The sequence below is a fragment of the Carcharhinus amblyrhynchos genome, chromosome 8, assembly GCF_965287045.1.
Source record: "Carcharhinus amblyrhynchos chromosome 8, sCarAmb.v2.hapA, whole genome shotgun sequence".
Taxonomy (NCBI): domain Eukaryota; kingdom Metazoa; phylum Chordata; class Chondrichthyes; order Carcharhiniformes; family Carcharhinidae; genus Carcharhinus; species Carcharhinus amblyrhynchos.
The window spans coordinates 48,759,968-48,779,093 of record NC_137331.1 but is presented as its reverse complement, the minus strand read 5'-3'; the positions used below and the strand labels follow the sequence as shown (position 1 = coordinate 48,779,093).

The window sequence follows — 19,126 nt, the reverse complement described above, 5'->3', positions numbered from 1 at the left end:
AAGGTAGCCTTTAACATGAGGGAGACCACGGGACTGGCAAGGGGACAGCATGCCTACATTCCCCTCAAGGAGATAGTCATAGATTTAGCAGAAGCAACACTATAGAGCAGAGGATACTCAGGAAGATACAAAATTCTTGCCTTAAGCAATTTCCCCACTCCTCACCCTGAAGATGCTGTGACAGGGAAACTGCAGGTGGAATGAGCGTGGAGTTTCTGATTTCCCTCTCATTCCATTCTTCCCTCACTTCTCTTAGGCATTTGAACTTTTAGATAGTCAAAATCTGGCAGTTGCTCAGGTCTTTGGAGACACAAGTAGAAAGGGAAGAGGAGGAAGGCAACTTTGAAGAATCATCATGGTTTGACCCAATACTTGCAGCCATCAATTCAGATAGTGGCACAGTGTGAAGATGTGAAACTACTTTAGTTTACAGTCAGTATGATGAGTTACTGGATACGAGTGAACCACAGCCAGGACAGGGGAAAGAGGTCAGCTCTTGTTTGAACTCCATGGAAGTGGAGGTCACACGACAGATCAATTGGAGGAGACTCAGGCGAGGAGCTTGTTGGTGCAGACTGCAGGAGAACACTGATTAACAGGCCCACCAAGACACTTAGTGCACTAACAGGCTCCCAGGTAACCTCCAATTACAATAGAAGGAGTCTGGTTCTATTGTAGCACAGAACATTGCACAGAATTTGGAGCCCGTCCTTTCCACTGTGGAAGCCTTCGGCTCCTCTGTGACAGCATTGCCAGGTTGACCCATAGAATCTCTGATCTAAATGTGTGGGTTATGGGGAAGGGGCTGGGTAAGATGCTCGGTCGAGTGTATTCACCTCCCTGAAGCTCCCAGGCACAGCAAACCATAACACATTGCTGACGGCGCCAGCTCATGCCAGGGAAGATCCTCTAGTGTTGAATGCAAGGGTGACAGTAATCTTCAGATTCACTGGAAGGGCCGTCCTCTCTGTTCTTAGGTTCAAAAGGTCAGTGTGAAGGAGGTGGCGCAACATTGTCACTACCTCTTTTGTGAAGCGCAGCCTCCAAAGACACCCTTGCTGACATGTTACAACCCAAGTGTTGTATTTCCAGAGGACCTCCTTGAGGTTCTCTTCCCTCCTTGAGTGTTTGCCCTTTCTGCCTTCCCACACCTGCTGCATGGGTAGCACTGCAGACCAAGGGGAGAAATGAAAACAGAAAATTCTGAAATGAAAACAGAAAATGCTCAAATTAATTTAAGCCAGGCAACATCAGTGAAGAGAGAAACGGAGTTGACGTTTCGGGCCTAATTATATACAACATCACCTTAGCAACAGGATATCTTCTGTGTATAGTGGGGTCATGGTCAGCGAAGCACCATACAGGGGAACTGGTCCACACCTGTGGGCCTCTGAGCAGGAAATGGTGTCTTTGGCAGTCTGGGATGGGATAGCGAGGCAGAGCCAGAGACCATGAGGAGAGGGAGCAAGTAGCAGCAGGCAAAAGAAGCTGAACCTTCGAATAATGAGCTGCAGCGTGATAGAAGCAAGAGCTGCCAAAGGACCTGGCCAAATCAGTATCTGGAGAATCAGAGAGGGAAACTGGAGCAGGCATATGTCTGCCAAAGATCAAGATGGACCATATGAACAGCGCAGAAACCCCGAGTAAGAGAGGTCCCGCGGTGTGGAGATACCTGTCACAAACTGGGTGACTAGTCACCTGGTCAAGGGGAGTTAGCAATTGGAGTGCCACTAATTGTTGCTTCTGCTGGACATAAAAGACATCCTTTCTCCCACGGCTCTACAATAAACTCCATTGCCAGGCTGTTGAATTTTCGAAGATTTCCTCGTGTATCTAGAGCATTAGGCTCTGGTGGTCCATTGAAAATAGATTGTTTGAGTTACGTTATCCATGAATGTACATTAAGTTTTGATGCTGGTCAGTATTCGTGAATCTCACCACATGCATGCATAATACAATACTTTGACAAAACAGCACATCATCTAACTCACAGTGAACTCAGGATCTGCTATTATCCTCAAACTGCACTGGCCCTGCAGAATTTCCAGCTCTAATGATATTAGCCGTACCAATTTCTCATATCAACTTCAGAGCCCTTCAATACATGAGGCTGACAATTCTCCCCATTAGTGTCACATAATTCGAGTTTGAAGTTATCTTAAAAGCTTGCTCTTCCAGTGATTATTGCTGCATATGTCGACTGTGAAGCCAAAACAATTTTTTTTAAAATTAGAATGTGGCCAATCAGGTTTAAGTCAAATACACACCCCTAAAAACAGGCAGTTATCCTCAAAACAAACTTTTAACAGCCCGCAAGTTCCTATACTATTTGTTTCAAGGATTTACTTCCTTAAAATTGGTTTCTTCAACCGTACTGGCAATGCCAAATGCTCCGAGGCAAATGTATTAACTGAGAGTCCTCTGGTCGTCTTTCTCTGTACAAGTGGTTGGAATTTTGACAAGAGAAGCAAAGCAGGAACATTAATACTTGTGCTCCAAGAAGTCCCTCACTCTATGACCAAACTCCAGCACAATCTAGAGCAATAAACACTATGTGCAAATATATTTTAAATTTTTAAAAGTGTTGATCTGTTATTTTGCCAGCAAGCACAAGGATACTAAAGTCATGTCAAACATTTATATAAGGTTATAATCCCAGTTGGTGTGATGACAGCAAGATCCCAGATTGGAATCCCGGCTCAAACGACCATAAAAACTTTTTTTAAAAAAATGGAGGAAGAGTCACAGGACCGCTAATTAGTTTTAGCAACAAAAAAAAAAGCATATATTGAACATGAAAAATGGATTATAATACACTACTCCTTTGCTCCCTCTTAGATTAACACAGATTGCAAAATTATCTTAAACTACAGTTGTCTCTCTCAAAGTCCCCTTGTAAGCACACAAGATGATTATGGTAAGACACACTCCTCTCTGGACCCAAGTGAACGTATGTGGATTTCTCTTCAAAATCCCCCCAGATTATTCTTATCTATCATTAATTCTGTTGCTAGGCAGATCAAAAAAAAAGCATCATAGGATGAGATTTGTCCAGCAACGGGTTGAAATCCGTCTGGCTCCAGAAGTAACCAGCATTCTGAAGACATGATGAGATGTGATTTGCCCAGTAACAAGAGTAGCAGGCATCTAGACATAATCAGATGGAAATTGTCCTATTGACCCATACAACAGCGATCCATGGAATTATACACATGCTAATTTCTAGAATCCAGGAATTTGAGAAATGCAGATAGCCATATCCACAGAATTAAAATTAAAGAAGCTAAATGGTGTAATTGCCGGCACCCTCCGAGGGAAGGAAGCCAGTACCTCTGACAGCCCAAGAGGCTAGGTACATCCAACAGCCAAAGAGGCTAGTTTCTATCTAAGAGCCAGAGAGGCCAAAGTGTTCAGCGAGGCCTGTTCTATCTAATATTTAGAACCACAGCAGACTGCAGACATTCTCCTCTACAAGATAGTTTTATACCTTCACTGAACCAACAAAAAGCAGTTTCCCAGACCTGATCATCTGAACTGTATCGTGTGGTAACTGTGAACTGAATTTGACTTAGAGTCACAAAATCAGATGCTGTTTGGGAAAAAGGGTGTCTCGGAGTTCAGGGACTGTGGGTATGGTTTGGGACACTCAGGTAATCTCAGAGAAATGGTGTGCATTTAATCATTTATATGTTTAAGTGTCATACTGTATTATAATCTTTATGTAGTTTTCAGTGTATTATAGTCTTCCTTGTCATATAGTTTTCTTTTACTTTATAAATACTTGTTAATTGTTCATGTAAAGATTGGATTATTCTCTCACTGAGTTGTACGTCTCCTTACAATAATCCAAACAAATATACACCCCTACAAACCAAACCAATGTTTCAAGTTTGGCAATCATGTATAATACAAGCAGAATTCATAACAATACTTCGAGTCAACTCGTCTCACTGAACTCCAGCTTCCACACGAGTGATTTCAAATTCAGTTTTCAAAAGTCACACTTTCAAATTATGCTTTCTCTCCACTGCTTCCATCAAGGTTTCACTTTCAGGTTCTACACCTCCTCCTTTATGTTTCCTTTGTCTTAAAGTCTTTTACACAAACTCTGAGGACCAGCCACTGATTTTCACAATTATTTCAAATAGTGTCTCCAAAACTGTAGTAACTTCTCACAAATCTTAGCATTACAGTAGATATCTTTCTGGACTCTCACAATCCAATGCCTTTTCAACTCTGTGACTTTACTGAGCAGTAATCTGGTCTGGTTTCCAGTTTCCTCGGTTTTGTTAACTCCAGACTTCTTGCAAACTTCTTTTAATTTCTCCAATTTTCTTAATGAGCTGAGCTTCAGGTTTTCAACATCTGTTTTCTTAATCTTCACTCCAAAATATGGCTTTTCTTCTAGCAAGGCTGAGATATTCCCCCTTTACCCTTCTAAAATCAATTGCTTCTAGCAGAGTTGAGAGAGTTCTTCTCTCTAACTACCTATCCGCAACTGCAATCCTATTAGCTAAACTAAAACATAAAAGCTTCGCTGCCTTGAAGGGCACTAGTGGCTAAGCAACTACTGCTGGTTTATTTGCTCCTCACATCATAGCCCTAAGCACAATAGAATCACAGCTGGAATTGAAACCAACTCCCACAAATACAAACACCCTTTATCCAGCCTGAATCTAACTATAGGTTTTACCCTTCCAGGCACCGAAACATTAAATTCACTTAAAAATGATACCTTATTTCTAATATTTATCAATGCAAATACAAATCCCTTAAAACTACCTTTTTTTACCGAACAATATATCATTCTGGAACAAAAGCCCCAATAATAATGATGAAGTGGCAGGTTATTCCATCACAAATTCATTTTTACCACTTCCTGCCCCACTTATAATAGTGTTGGTAACAGGATAACAATAACTAAAAGGGCTGTATTTTCCTATGGGTTTCAGGTCCCAACCTCTTTTTCAAATGTGGTCCCAAGCCCACATTTGCTGGCTGTGAAGGCAGTGATATAATCTTCTAATTGATCATCTCCCATTTGCCATCCAAGCAACCAATGCTTGCTGGTCCAATGAGGTCTGGAGCCTTGAATGTTCCACTGGCAGTATTCTGAGCAGTTTCGGTCCCATGTCCAAGGAAGGATGTGCTGGGCTTGGAAAAGGGCCAGAGGAGGTTCACAAGAAACATCCCTGGAATGAAGAGCTCATCATTATGAGGAACGGTTTAGGACTCTGGGTCTGTACACATTGGAGTTTGGAAGGATGAGGGGGGATCTTACTGAAGCTTACAAGATACTACGAGGCTTGGATAGAGTGGACGCGGAAAGGATGTTTCCACTAGTCGGAAAAACTAGAACCAGAGGGCACAACCTCAGGCTAAAGAGACAATCCTTTAAAACAGAGATGAGGAGGAATTTCTGCAGCCAGAGAGTGATGAATCTGTGGAACTCCTTGCCTCAGAAGACTGTGGAGGCCAGGTCATTGTGTCTTTATGAGAAAGATAGATAGATTCTTGCTAAGGGTATCAGGGGTTAGGGAAAAAGGCAGAAGAATGGGGATGAGGAAAGTATCAACCATGATTGAATGGCAGAGCAGATTAGATGGGCCGAGTGGTCTAATTCTACTTCTATATCTTATGGGAACATGGTTGAGACCTTTCAGGAACCACAAGAGCATCTCTCATTGCTCACAAAAGGGTTTTACTAAAGACTACTATAAGCTGTAATAGGCAGTGCGGCAACCCCTTCTCTATTCATTGATGGGACAGCAGCCTTACATACATAGGGCTGCGTCATTGGAGCATGGCGGCCTCAGCACACACAGGAGATGACTATACTGACATCAGCAAAATAGTGGCCTCAAAATTGGCTTCAAGTGGGTGCTTAATTTTATCAATTGTCTGCCTACATCCATAGAACAGGGAGCCAACCTGGTTTCCAGCCCACTTCTAGAAAAATGCTCCAGTGCAGAAATGTATTGGAAAACTGCTCTAGAACAGCTCCTGGCTATTTTCATGGAACCTACACATCCCCCCAAAGTATTGAATTCGACTATTAGTAGATTCTTGACAGTAATGACACTAATCAAGCCATTGAAGTTGGCCTATTGGAAAACAAACTCCCTGATTTAGGGGCCTGATTTCAAGGACACTTTACTTTGTATATAACCAGAGTGTCAGTTCCTCTGCCACTCCAGAAGGCAGACTGCTGACTGACAGCACTCTATATACTGTTCTTGGAATTGTAAATGAAGGAATTCTGATGAAGGGACTTCTGTCTCCATCATTACATTGACATAGCAACAATCAAATGTTAAATATTGCAGATCATACTTATGCTAGATTCCTATACTTCATGAGAAGCAAACAGCTTATTAAATTGAAAAACTGAGCTCAAATGGCATTGTGACATTATTTAAGTTTTATTTATTGTCACTTCAGTTCCCCAGTAAGAGATAATTAGCCCTGTTCAGTCAGTGCAGTCTTCTATATTATGATAGAGCAAGTTGTTCATTTCACAGGATCACCACATAAACAAATCATAGAGGTCATTCTTTCCTCATTCACACTGAATAAAACTTACATTTTTCATCATGTCACCACAAGAGATCGGTGCAGTAGACCAAATAGTCCGTTGAGTCTGCTCCACCATTCAATTATAGTTAATCTTGGGCTTTGCTTTCCTGCCTGTTTCTCCATATTAGTTGATTCCCTGAGGCATCAAAAATCTAAGACAGCCTTAAATATATTCAATAATGGCTCATCCAAACCCTCCAACTGGGGGAATTCTAATGATTCACAAGCTTTTGAACACAGAAATTTCTCCTCATCTCTATCCTAAATAAATCTTGTTGGTGAGGTATCTGAGGTGACCAGTACTGTCAGGAAAACTGAGACAGTATAAGACTCATGAAGCCAGCATTTCTCTGTATAAAGACGGAACTTTATTTAGACCAGCAGCTGTCAGGAGATCAAAGTGTTAAGTGGCCCGGACATAGAGCAACAGAACTTCTCTAATGAATCCGACGTATACAATTCAAAACAGGTCAAGTATAGATTTTCTTATCAATAACTCCCGCCTTCCGTTAAATCACTCATCTTCAATATATATCAAACAATATACCTGTCATGTACTCTAGCCAATTGCATGTCTATTTCCAGCATCATGGTATTTCATTAGTTAATTAAAAACGGATGCTCCTCCCTCTCTTGGCTCAAACTACTTTCCCTGTTGCCTGGTTACCCTGGATACTAGCTGTAAAAGTTAAAGGGTATGTTTTCATGGGTTCCCATACAGTTCACCATCTAACCAGATTAATTTGTGACACCATATCTGAGCACCATCTCATCTGGACAGTGAATAAACCCTATTCAAGAAGTCAGATTAAGTGTTCTAATTGTTTCTGCCTCTAGGTAACAATTTAGACTCAAGACTATTGAATTCTCTCAGGATATGGTTTGACCCAATGGACTTTACCATGATGTTTTGCAGGATTTGCCTTGACTAAAGCGTACAATAATTCTTAAAAAATAAATACATTCAAAAATATCATGTGTGCTTTAAATCTCAATCACTTGTTCAAATCTCTTACTGCATTTCATGTGTTTAATGCCTTATTACTTTACGAGTCTGTGTTTTAAGAATCATTTAACTTAATGCTGGTAGCTCTGTCAGTGCCTCAATGTCTACTGTTCAACAATCTTACTAATATTACCCACCTCAATTAGCCTTTTATCCTAAAACTGCGCCCCCCTGTTCTAGGCTTCCCCAGCCAGGAGGAATAAAGTCTCAATATCTACCCTCTCCAACCCCTTCAGAATCTCAAATATCTCAACGAGATCACCTCTTGTGCAGACCCAATTTACTCAGCCTCTCATCATAAAATAACCATTGCATCCCAGGAACCAATCTTGTGAACCTTCACTGCAGTGCATGAATGTCTTTCCTCAAATATGGAATCCCATACAATTGTATCTAGGCTTCTTTTTCTTCAAACCCCTTACAATGAAGGCTAACTCGTCATTTGCTTTCTGCACCTGCATGCTAACCTTGTGCTTCTTGTATACTCAAGTCTCTCTGAACATCAACATTTATTTCATGCCTTGTAAAACAATATTCTGCTTTTTTATTTTTACACCTAAAGTAAATAACCTTACACCACTCCATACATACTTCATCTGCCACCTTGTGGCCCATTCACTTTGCCTGCTTATATCTGCTTGCAACCTGTGTGCGCTCCCCACGGCTTACCTTTTCACCAAGCTTGGTATCATCAGCCAACTTGTAGTACATTACTCTCTGTCTTTTCATCCAAGTCATTAATATAGATTGTAAATAGCTGAGGCCCCAGTACTGTTCCTGGTGGCTTCCACAAGTCACAGCCTGTCAACTTGAAACTTACTCCCCATTCATCCCCCCTTTTTGCTTCCTGTCTGTGAACCAATCCTCTATCCTGGTTATTCATGTTAATATATCATCCCAACTTCATGAGCTCAGTGTACTCTTGACAAGGTGAGGTAGGTGTGAAGTTAAACATTGAAAAGGAATGAGATAGACAAAAACTTCAACTTATTGAAGTTTTTTTTTGAGGATATAAATAGCATGGTAGATAAAGAGGAGCCAGCACTCATTGTACACATGGATTTCCAAAAGACATTGAATAAAGGTGCCACACAAAAAGGTTAACGCAAAAAAAGAAGAGTTTTAAAGCTTATTTATTAGTGTCACAAGTAGGCTTACATTAACACTACAGTGAAGTTACTGTGAAACTCTAGTTGCCACACCCCACCGCGTGCTTGGGTACACTGAGGGAGAATTTAGCATGGCCAATGCACCCAACCTGCACGTCTTTTGGACTGAGGGAGGAAACCAAAGAACCCAGAAGAAACCCACACAGACATGGGGAGAACATGCAGACTCTGCACAGAGTGACCCAAGTCAGGAACTGAACACAGCTGGTTCCTCTTAATCTACCATGCTAGTTACATCCTCAAAAAAACTTCAATAAGTTGAAGTTTTTGTCCACTTCATACTTCACTCCTCACCATTACACCTACCTGACCCTGCCAAGCATAGGCTGATTGTAAAAAAATTGAAATAATTTTCACTAAAATCTTAACAGAACTTATCTGCAGGAAATACCTGGTCCATCACAATACCGTTAGTGTTTTCTTTATAAAATAGTGATTATTGATTCAACTTAACATGTGTACCTGCACCAACTGCCACCTAGGAAACAAGGCAAGCATTTCTAATTAATAAATAAATGCATTGGATGGGAGCCACTTGTACATAATTACAGCTGGTGCAGCCTGTCTATCCCAGATACAGCTACCCAGCAATACAGTCCACCCCTCAAATGAGAGTTCTTTTAAAAATGTAATTTTAATTTGGAAGAACTTTAATGGTAGAATTGTAATGTTAGCTATGCTACACCAGCGATACCACGTTGATTAAAACCTTAACTATGTGGATAGTGCATGGAAAGGAACATAGTTAGGTCACTTAACCCTTCAAAACTGGCTGACCATCCAATGCAAACACAGTTGATCTGCAACCCAACTGCATGTACACACACCTTAGCCAAAGGTAGCATTCAATTTGGGATAAAGAAAAATTTGTCACTCAATTTTAAAGCTACCAATTGAACTACATCAGCTCCTAACACAATTTCTTCAATGCAATCTCAAAATCTCTGTACTGACAAGTGGCTCTTGTGAATCACGTATCCTTAGTGTTTGTCCCTTAGGTCATATCCCATCAGAGATTAGCTGAGCAGGGAGTTTCATAGAAGGGAGGCGGGTAAAGGACACAAAGACCTTTGGAAAGCCCTTAGAAATAAAACAAAAATGAACATAAAAGAGGGTAGTTATGTTTACAAATGTAGCCAGTCAACAAGGTAGTATTCAGACTCTTGTATAAAGTATCCCAGATCTATGTGGTCAAATAAAATGGTCACAGCTCATCAGAAAATGCAAAATCAAGTAATGCATGAAATTTCACATGTCGATCTGGGTGGGGCAAACTTGTGGGTGCTTTTATAGTGCTAACAAAAAGTAATGAAACTTTCTTCTATCAATTTTAAGTAATTTCCTCAATTCTGATTTTAAAGATCTCAAAAGGATTCCTTGTATTCTGCAATAAAGCAAAATATTTTGGATGCTGCAAGTCTGAAAATAAGAAAAAACCTCTAAAGAGACACATTCGACTTACAATGTTCGCTCTCCACAGATGCTGCCAAATCTGAGTATTTCCAACACTTTGTTTTTATCCATCTATTCTACAGTAAACAGTGCTTCCAAAATAGTGCTACAGAAAGGACAGCATGATATGCTTGTATTTGACAACCTAAATCAGATGCTACAAAATGGGTGGGCTGCTTGCAAATCAACAGTACAGGCACTGTCAAAAACACACACCTTCTTAGGTGCTCTATATGCTTGTTAATTTACAGGATTATAATACCAATCTTCTAATCAGAAAATTCTAGGATTTTTAAAATTTTAATTAAATCATTTCTTTCTGCAAAAATACCTCTCTTAAATGAGAAGATAGGCTGAAGCTTGTTACTGAGTTTCCACCAGTATTGTTCTACATTTCAGACCTGCCCTATAAATGTACCACAATCCCTTCCATTTACTCTCCCTCCTCAAGGAAGCTTTCTGAGCGATTTGAGCATTGAACTACGTCATGTTGAATCATAAGCCCAAACCTCCATCCAAACAATAAGTGCCACAGCTCATTGAAGCTTTAGCACTCAGCCATTATACTGTATCCAAAGCACAATTACCCTAATTTTGTACCAGCTTTACAGTACAAATTGATGTACATTACGCTGGTGTCCAAGTCATTCCAGATATAAAAATATCACAACACTCAAGAAAAGACAAGGGCAAAATCATTTGAAATGTTCAGAATTTTTTTTTAAATAATCATAAGATTTGGGCATCACTGACTAAGTCAGAATTTATTGCTAGTGATGGTTGTTGTTGGGTGTTGGCTATAGTTCAGTGAGTCTGAATAAGTCTTCGTAGTCAAATGCAAGCTAACTGCAAGTTGACACTATTTACAATTATACAGTAAAGGGTGCAAGCTAGGAGCTGTCTCCATGCTTGCCAATCCACACAGCTCTAACTCTAGACTGATCCTGGATGCAAGTCATGTGCTCTCTTTCATCACGGTGTGGCTGGTACTGTACTCAGTCCCATTTTAATTCTACATGCTACACTTCAAGTTGTTAGTCAATGCATTTTAAGTGATCACAACAATGCAAGATGTACTGTTCACTTACATGGTTGTTACTACATTATCACTACCACATCGCCCTGCTTCGAGTCTTTGAATTCAAAGATTTGAGTGGTCTGTATGCCTTATAACCCTTCTATATTTTGTTCATATTACTGTAGTGGCCTCTCTCCCTGATGGTTTTCCTGTAGACTGAAGTTGTTCTGCATTTGAGTACATCCTCATCCTTTTGTATTGAATCACACTTGGTCAGTTTGGTTATTGCACTGGTCAATGGCTGCTACCCCAACTCACTTTTTTGTGCGGTATAACGACATTGCATTCAGCTCCTTGTCACTTCTTTTGCTTCTTTTGTGGTTGAGTGGATTGTTTCATTGTCTTCCACAGAGCAGGATGGGCTTTTCTGTGACAAGAATGAGGTTCAGTAGTATGTCCACCTTCATCTCACTATCAGCAATGGTCCACTGTGACTAGGTTCCAGTATCCTTGGTGGCTCTGGCATGCTTTCCGGGAGTTTGCAAGGTGTGTTCAGTGGTTGCAGTACTTACCTGCTGCACCATTGCTGGAGCCAGAGATTGAGGCTCTACGGACTGCTGGTCGCTCTCTTTCCCGACCTCTACAGCTAGGCAGCACAGTGGAACAGTGGTTAGCAACACTTCCTCACAGCATCAGGGACTCGAGTTCAATTCCTGGCTTGGGTCACTGTCTGTGTGGGTTTCCTCCAGGTGCTCCAATTTCCTCCCGCAGTCAGAAAGACGTGCTGGTTAGGTGCACTAGCTATGCTAAATTCTCCTTCAGTGTACCCAAAAAGGCACTGGAGCGTGGCAACAACAGGATTTTCACAGCAACTTCATTGCAGTGTTAATGTAAGCCTACTTGTGACACTAATAAATGAACTTTAAAAAACATTTTATTGGAGGTGTTGTGGTTACCTCCTTGTGTGGTAGGTTGGTCCGATCTCTGAAGGTTTTCCAGCACCTGTAACAAGGATGAACAGAACTGCTCCACAAAAGACAGTTTAGAGCTGAAATTCCTATCAGGATACTTTTTATTGTTTCAGTATTCAAGAACTTGCAATTCTAGAGATTAACAATAGTAGCTGTCTTTGGTGTTCCTGCCATCTTGAGGAGGTCCACTGTTACTCAGGCAACACTGCTCAACAAAGAGACAGAAAGGCTGGTTACAGATGATGTACGTCAGTTCAAAGATTTATTTGCTTCCATACCTTAGTGGTTCCAGAATCATGCCCATGACTGCAAGTTGAATTCCTCCAGACAAGAGAGTGAAATGTCTTGTTATTTGAAGCCAGAGGTCTTTCAGCCATTTTGTCCAAAAGGACTATTACACTTCCTCCTGTATCTAATTTAAAATGTTAAATGGTCATCGACTGAAATTCCACATTCCAAAATGAGAAACCAAGATCTTTGGCCTCATGAAAGGAGCATGGCTCTGTGTCTTCCCAGCTTCCAGTTCTGACATCAAAAATAAACTTTTGGGCCATCTGCACACAACAGTTTGTCTTGCACAGTTTGCCCTGGTGTCCAATCCTATTGTACAGAAAGCATTGGGCTGAAATTGAAGCATACTGATCTCTCCCGTGGGGACACTTTTCTCCACAGCATTGGCATGGCCATTCTGAGGCTGGTTCAGGCGTTGCTCTCCCTTCCCTGGAATGTCCCTTTGTTGGTTAACAAGTTGAATTGTGGATTAGCCTTTGCACTAGTTTATTTTCTCCCCTTAAAACAGTCCTGGATTGTCTTTTCTAGGGTTGGGTTTTCCTTTGCTTGTATGAGGTCAGAGAGCAAGTTGTCTGCTACTTCTACTACTATTCTTTGATGAGTTAAGATTTCAAGTCTTCCTATTTGCAACTTTCTGCAATCCAGTATAGATCATTAATGAATGAATCAACAGGTTCCCCTGACCGCTGAACTCACTGGTTAAATTTAGTGCTTTGATTTTATTGCTTCTTAGGTTGAAATAAACATTGAACGATTTTATTTCTTCTTCACATTTAGCAGGGGATTCATTTTTTTCCCATCTTGCAATGTCATCCACAATCCCTTTCACCCCCAAAGGCAACATCAACTTCCTGCTTGAAAACATACAATATTTTGGCCTCAACTGCTTTCTGTGGTAACGAATTCCAGTGGTTTACCACTCTCAATGGAAGAAATCTTTCCTCACCCAAGTCCTAAATCCTTAGACTATGACCTCTGGTTCTGGTCATCCCCATCATCGGGAACATCCTTCCTGCATCTACTCTGCCTAATCCTGTTAGAATTTTATAGGTTTCTATGAGATTCCCCCTCATTTTTCTGAGCTTTAGCAAATATTAATCTCTCCTTACACATCAGTCCCACCATCCCAGGAATCAGTATAGCAAATGTGTGCTACACTTACTCTACAGTAAGAGCATCTTTCCTCAGATAAGGCGTCCAAAACTGCATACAATATCCCAGGTGCAGCTACACCAAAATACTGTATAATTGCAGCAAGATATCCCTGCTCCTGGGATTGCATCATCTCATTATGATGGACATCAGCATTTGCCTTTAGTGCCTGCTGCACCTGCATTCTTACCTTCTGTGACTGGTTACACTTTTCCCTCTCTCAAATTATACCCATTCACATAATAACGTCATCCTGTTTTTGCTAATAAAGTAGATAATCTCAAATTTAGCCACATTATACTACCATGCATTTGCCCACTCACTCAGCCTGTCCACATCACACTGAAGCATCTCTGCAGCCAGTTGACCGTCCCACCCAGCTTTTACATCTTGTCCCTCCATTTAAATCATGAACACAGATTGTGAATAGCTGGGGTCTTAGCACTGATCCTTGTGGTACCCCACTAGAAACTGCTTGTCATTACGAAAAATACTTGTTTATTCCTACTTTTTGTTTCATGTCTGCCAACCAGTTTCTTATTTATTTCAATACAGTACACCCAACTCTATGCATTTTAATTTTACACACTAATCTCTTGTGTGGGATTTTGTCGAAAGCCCTCTAAAAGTCCAAATTAACCACATCCATTGGCTCCCCTTCATCCGTACTAGTTACATTCTCAAAGAGTTCAAGTGGATTTGTCAAGCTTGATTTCCCTTTTGTAAACATATGCTGACTCTGACCGATTCTCCTGCTGTTTGCCAAGTGCTCTGCTATAAATTCCTTGACACAAGACTCTAAAATCAACAACCAACATCAGGCTGACTGGTCTATAATTGCTTGTTTTCTCTCTACCTCTCTTTTTAAATAGTGGGGTTATATTAACTACCTTTCAATTTATAGGAACTGTTCCAGAGTCTATAGAATCTTGGAAGAAAACCATCCTTGCAACCACTATTTCCAGAGCCACTTTCCATAAGTACTAGAGTGTAGATTATCAGATCCTAGGGATTTATTTACCTTCAACCCCATTAATTTTCCTAACACCATTTCTCTATTAAAACGGATTTCCTTCCATTTGCTCCTCACATTAAATCATGTGCTTCCCAGCATTTCTGGTACATTATTTGTGTCCTCCTTTGTGAAGACAGAAACAATGTATGTATTTCATTGGTCAGCCATTTCTTTGTTCCTACTCCAGGAATTACTCCCCTACAATATTAATTTGATTTGCCCAATCTTTATGCAGATTAAAAAGTCACCCACAAATACCGATGTTCCTTTATCTCATGCATCTCTAATTTCTTGGTTAATGCCATTCCTAACATGACCACTTTCAGCGCAAAAGGGTAATCCCTTACACTTGAATCCCCTACAACTACTGCATTCTCACACTTTTTATTCCTCCCCTGTGCAATAAAGCCAACCAGATGCAACAAATTTGGCTGTTACTACTTTCCCGTGTTAATCTGCTCTACTTCAGACATTTTGTCTAAACATCTGCACCTTAGGTCAACAATTATGATCTGGATTTGTCCAAATTGATTTGGGCGCACAGACTTCTGATCCATAGTTGAATTTTTTTAAAGTGCAGATTTTACTTTAAAAGCTTTCTGAATTTCAAGATGCCAGTGTTGTAGTCGTACAAAAGAGTTTGGAGAGTGGTACAGCTAGTTCTGGAGCAAAAGTTTTCAGTACTATAGCCGAAATGATATTGGGGCCCATGGTCTTTGTGTATCAATTGATCTCAGCCATTTCATATTATATCATGGAATAAATTGAATTAGGTGATGACTGGTGTAATAACTTTAGTGTTTTATAAGTTACCTGGTAGAGCCAATGATTTATTAGAACTACAAACAGACTTTCCATACTCAGCTCTCAGGTCCAACCTTGGACAAGTCCTGACACATCCCAGTGAATTCCCAATTCCACTCCTAGTGGGTCACATGATTCCTCCCTCAAAGAATGTTCCTTGAAGGGGCTAATTACCACAATTAGATTCTAGAATATTCAGGGTCTTCGGGCAGAAGCCAAGGTGGATCATCCATCCAGACTCTCTAAAGATGGCTGCAAACTATTTGGCCTTGTCTTTTGTGCTGATGTGCTGGATACCCTGGGTGCCCCCGCCCTCTTTAATTTGGGTTAGAGATTGGGATGGATTACAATTCTGCTAGTTTTGATTTGTTAAATCTGTTACAAACCTATCCCATTTAATACAGTATGTTGGAGCATGTCCTCAGCATGAACACAGGATTTCAACAGCGGTGGTTATGCCTGTCAAAACATATGTATCTGTGAGAGGAAGATGTCAAGTGGATTTTCCCTTATGCTGATTATTTTACCACCTACCACAGGTCTAAAGTCACGTCCTTCGACTCAGTCACCTTGGGCTGCATTGGTGCTGTTGAACCACTTTTGATGATAGACATTAAAGTCTCCCATTTTATGGCTTTGCTAATCTCAAGCTAGAAAGCTACAATTGTAAATACATCAAGCTGTTAATTCAAACAGCTTCCTCATTTTGGCACGTGCCCAGCCATGTGTGGGTGTTAATATACCAATGGACTGAATTTTGATGTTAAAGTTTATTGTCACAAGTAGGTTTGTGTCAACACTGCAATGAATTATTGTGCAAAGTCTCTAGTTTAGCATGACCAATGCACCCAATCGGCATATCTTTCGGATAGCGAAAGGAAACCAGAGCACCCACACCATCACGGAGAGAACGTGCAGAATCCGCACAGGCAGTGACCCAAGCTGGGAATCAAATCCGTGTCCCTGGTGCTGTGAGGCAGTAATGCTAATCACTGTGCCATCAATGGAGGCTGGTGACCTCAGTTAGTCCTTAACATAGAATCTCTACAATGCAGAAAGGAGCCATTTGGCCCAAAAAGTCTGCACTGACAAAATCCCACTTAGGCCCTATCCATTTACTAAGGGTCAATTTAGCATTGCCAATCCACCTACTCCACACATTTTTGGACTGTGAGAAGAGCACCCAGAGAAAACCCACACAGATACAGGGAGAATGTGCAAACTCCACACAGTCAGTGACCCAAGCCGGGAATCAAACCCAGGTCCCCGGCATTGTGAGGTAGCAGTGCTAACCACTGTGGCACTGTGCTATTTATCTTTAACATTAGTTCTATTCAAGAATTAAGATTCTGGTCACAGAAAGCTAAAACCAAACAATATTCTCAAATACAGATGATAAATTATCAATATTATTGTTAAACATCAACAGAAACAGTAAAGGGACATTAACTACATTTCACAAAAGCACCCTGCATTCCCAGTAACCCCAAGAAATTTTTTCGTAAGATATATCTGACTTTATGCCAAATGCATCCTTTTATGCTAATACAATTGGAAATATTATTAACCACTAAGTGATACTGAACAAAACTAACACTCTATGCAATTACATTTCCGTGCATGTTATCTTTTACATTTTCCTGTGGAAATATTTCACTTCCATGAATAAACAAACACATTCCTTGACTGCAATAGCAAATTATAGCAGTACAACTCCCAAGGAGTACAAACCAACAACAGAGAACCAGCGCCATGCCTCTGGCATGTGCCCATACAAGCCGAAAGACCAGGAATGCTGGTCATTGCACATTCAATTCGTTTGGTTTATGAAGACCCTGCTCTCCTCATTCTTTTGGAGTGAGGAACATACTGGAAGAAGCAACAGCTAAAAACACAGCCCCACCTGAGGGTGCTTGTCTCTTATTCAATCAAGGTCTGATTGAATGCAGTACTTAATTCCAGCCTCAGTAAACAAGGACTCCACACACTGCGCCTGTTCCACAATAAACCCACGTTGCTAAATGGGTGGACATTGCATCGCTGATCACTGAATTTTGGCGCGAATTCTCTGGGACTTCCGATGGGTATTTATTTATGTTCCTGTTTTCTGATGGGTGTGGAGTTGGGCTGTTGCATTCACTCGGAAAGCTCTTGGTGAGTCCCCTACTGCCTCTCCACAGATGGAAAAAGCCCCACATCGGCCAAAATATTACAAACCTGGCCCCAATGAAAACCCTGATCTTTCCACTTTCGCCTCTTATTAAGAAGCCGGCTACTCTCACGAAAATACACTTAGACTGGGGCCGAGAGACAGACAGAGAAACAAAACCCCTTCATAAAATCTGAACTAGTATTTCATAAAAGGCGGCTGGAAAATATTTCAGAACACACAAGAGAGTGGGGGGGGGGAGATTAAACCCCCCCAGAGCTGGGTCGGGCTATCACTCAATAACATTTGGAAATCTTGTTGTGATGGGTTTAAGCTGTGTAACCTTTGCCAAGGCGAATGAATGATCCGCCCTCCGGAGGGGACGGGGCTTGCTGGAGCCTCCTGTGCGCCGGGAGCAGTGAGTTTGGGGCGGGGGTCGCTACATCTCCGCGGGTGCCCGGCGCTTGTAGCTGTGTGGATCCTGTCACTCACTCTGTGTGTGTGTGTGTGTGTGTGTGTGTATGGGGAGGGGACGCACAGGGACCACACAAGCCTTTTCCCATTGACAAATCCAGCTTCACACACACACACACACACCTTTTCTCTGCATTTCAGCTGCACTTTGTTGCCGGGGTTGTGGAAGCCGGGTCCCACCACCACCACAATCTCCTCCTCCGGGTATTCCCTCAGGGTCCCGTCCTCCAGCATCACCGTGTAGAAGTTGCACCGCCCCCCGGACTCCTGGCTCTGGCACTTGAGCGCCTGGATCACCCCGGGGATGAGCTGCCCATTGCCGGCCGGACTCGGAGCGCAAACCCGGCTGCCCAAAATCGACCTCTTTGCAGAACGGCGAGCTTGCATCGCGCCGGCTTTATCGCCCGCCGCCGCCACCTTGTTGTTTTTTTGTTGTTGTTGTTTGCCTTGTATCTATTTTAAGCAATCGGATGCAATTGCAAAGTGATTGGAATTATATTTTAACCCCCCCCTTCCAAAAAAAAACAAATCCAGCCGCAAACCGCCCGGCGTTCACAGCAGAGTTGTTTGTTTTCGTAGCCTTCGCAAAGCTGACATTGCAACTTGCAAAATTAGGAGTGGACTTCTGCAAAATCAGCGGAATGACAACCTGTACATTCCCTTTAAAACTAGAGACCCTTAATTTACAAGAAACTAGAGTCAGGACCAAATGAACATATCAGTGAAGAGTGAGATTATTCCAGAAAATTTGTAATACCAAGGGCCAGTCATAATTTGAATGGATTTTTTAAAAAGTTGAACAATCTTCAATTCAAACACTTACCGTAATTTTTAAATAGACTACTTTTTCTCCTATCTCTATACCCATTTTATGATTACTTGAGCACTCAACAGGTAAACTAAAACTCACTACTGTGCACAAAGACTGATTCATTTGCAAAGTATGAAATGTGATGGATCCATGAACGGGTTGATCTTTCCTTCGCCTCAGTCGTTTTCACAAATAAATAGCCTTGTCTCCTCAGTCTGAGACTGGTCACCCGATCCGA

General features: G+C 41.4%; 1 protein-coding gene across 2 annotated transcripts in view; it reads right to left on the bottom strand.

The window, feature by feature from the left end:
- The window catches only part of znf704 (zinc finger protein 704), a 192,075-nt gene extending 173,431 nt beyond the window's left edge, over positions 1 to 18,644 (bottom strand). For both annotated transcript variants that reach the window (XM_080194038.1, XM_080194039.1), the window contains exon 1: positions 18,201 to 18,644. In XM_080194038.1, coding sequence (XP_080050164.1) covers positions 18,201 to 18,464 — 264 coding nt within the window. In that variant the 5' untranslated portion in view covers positions 18,465 to 18,644. The remainder of the gene's footprint in view (positions 1 to 18,200) is intronic.
- Between the last annotated feature and the right edge of the window lie 482 nt (positions 18,645 to 19,126).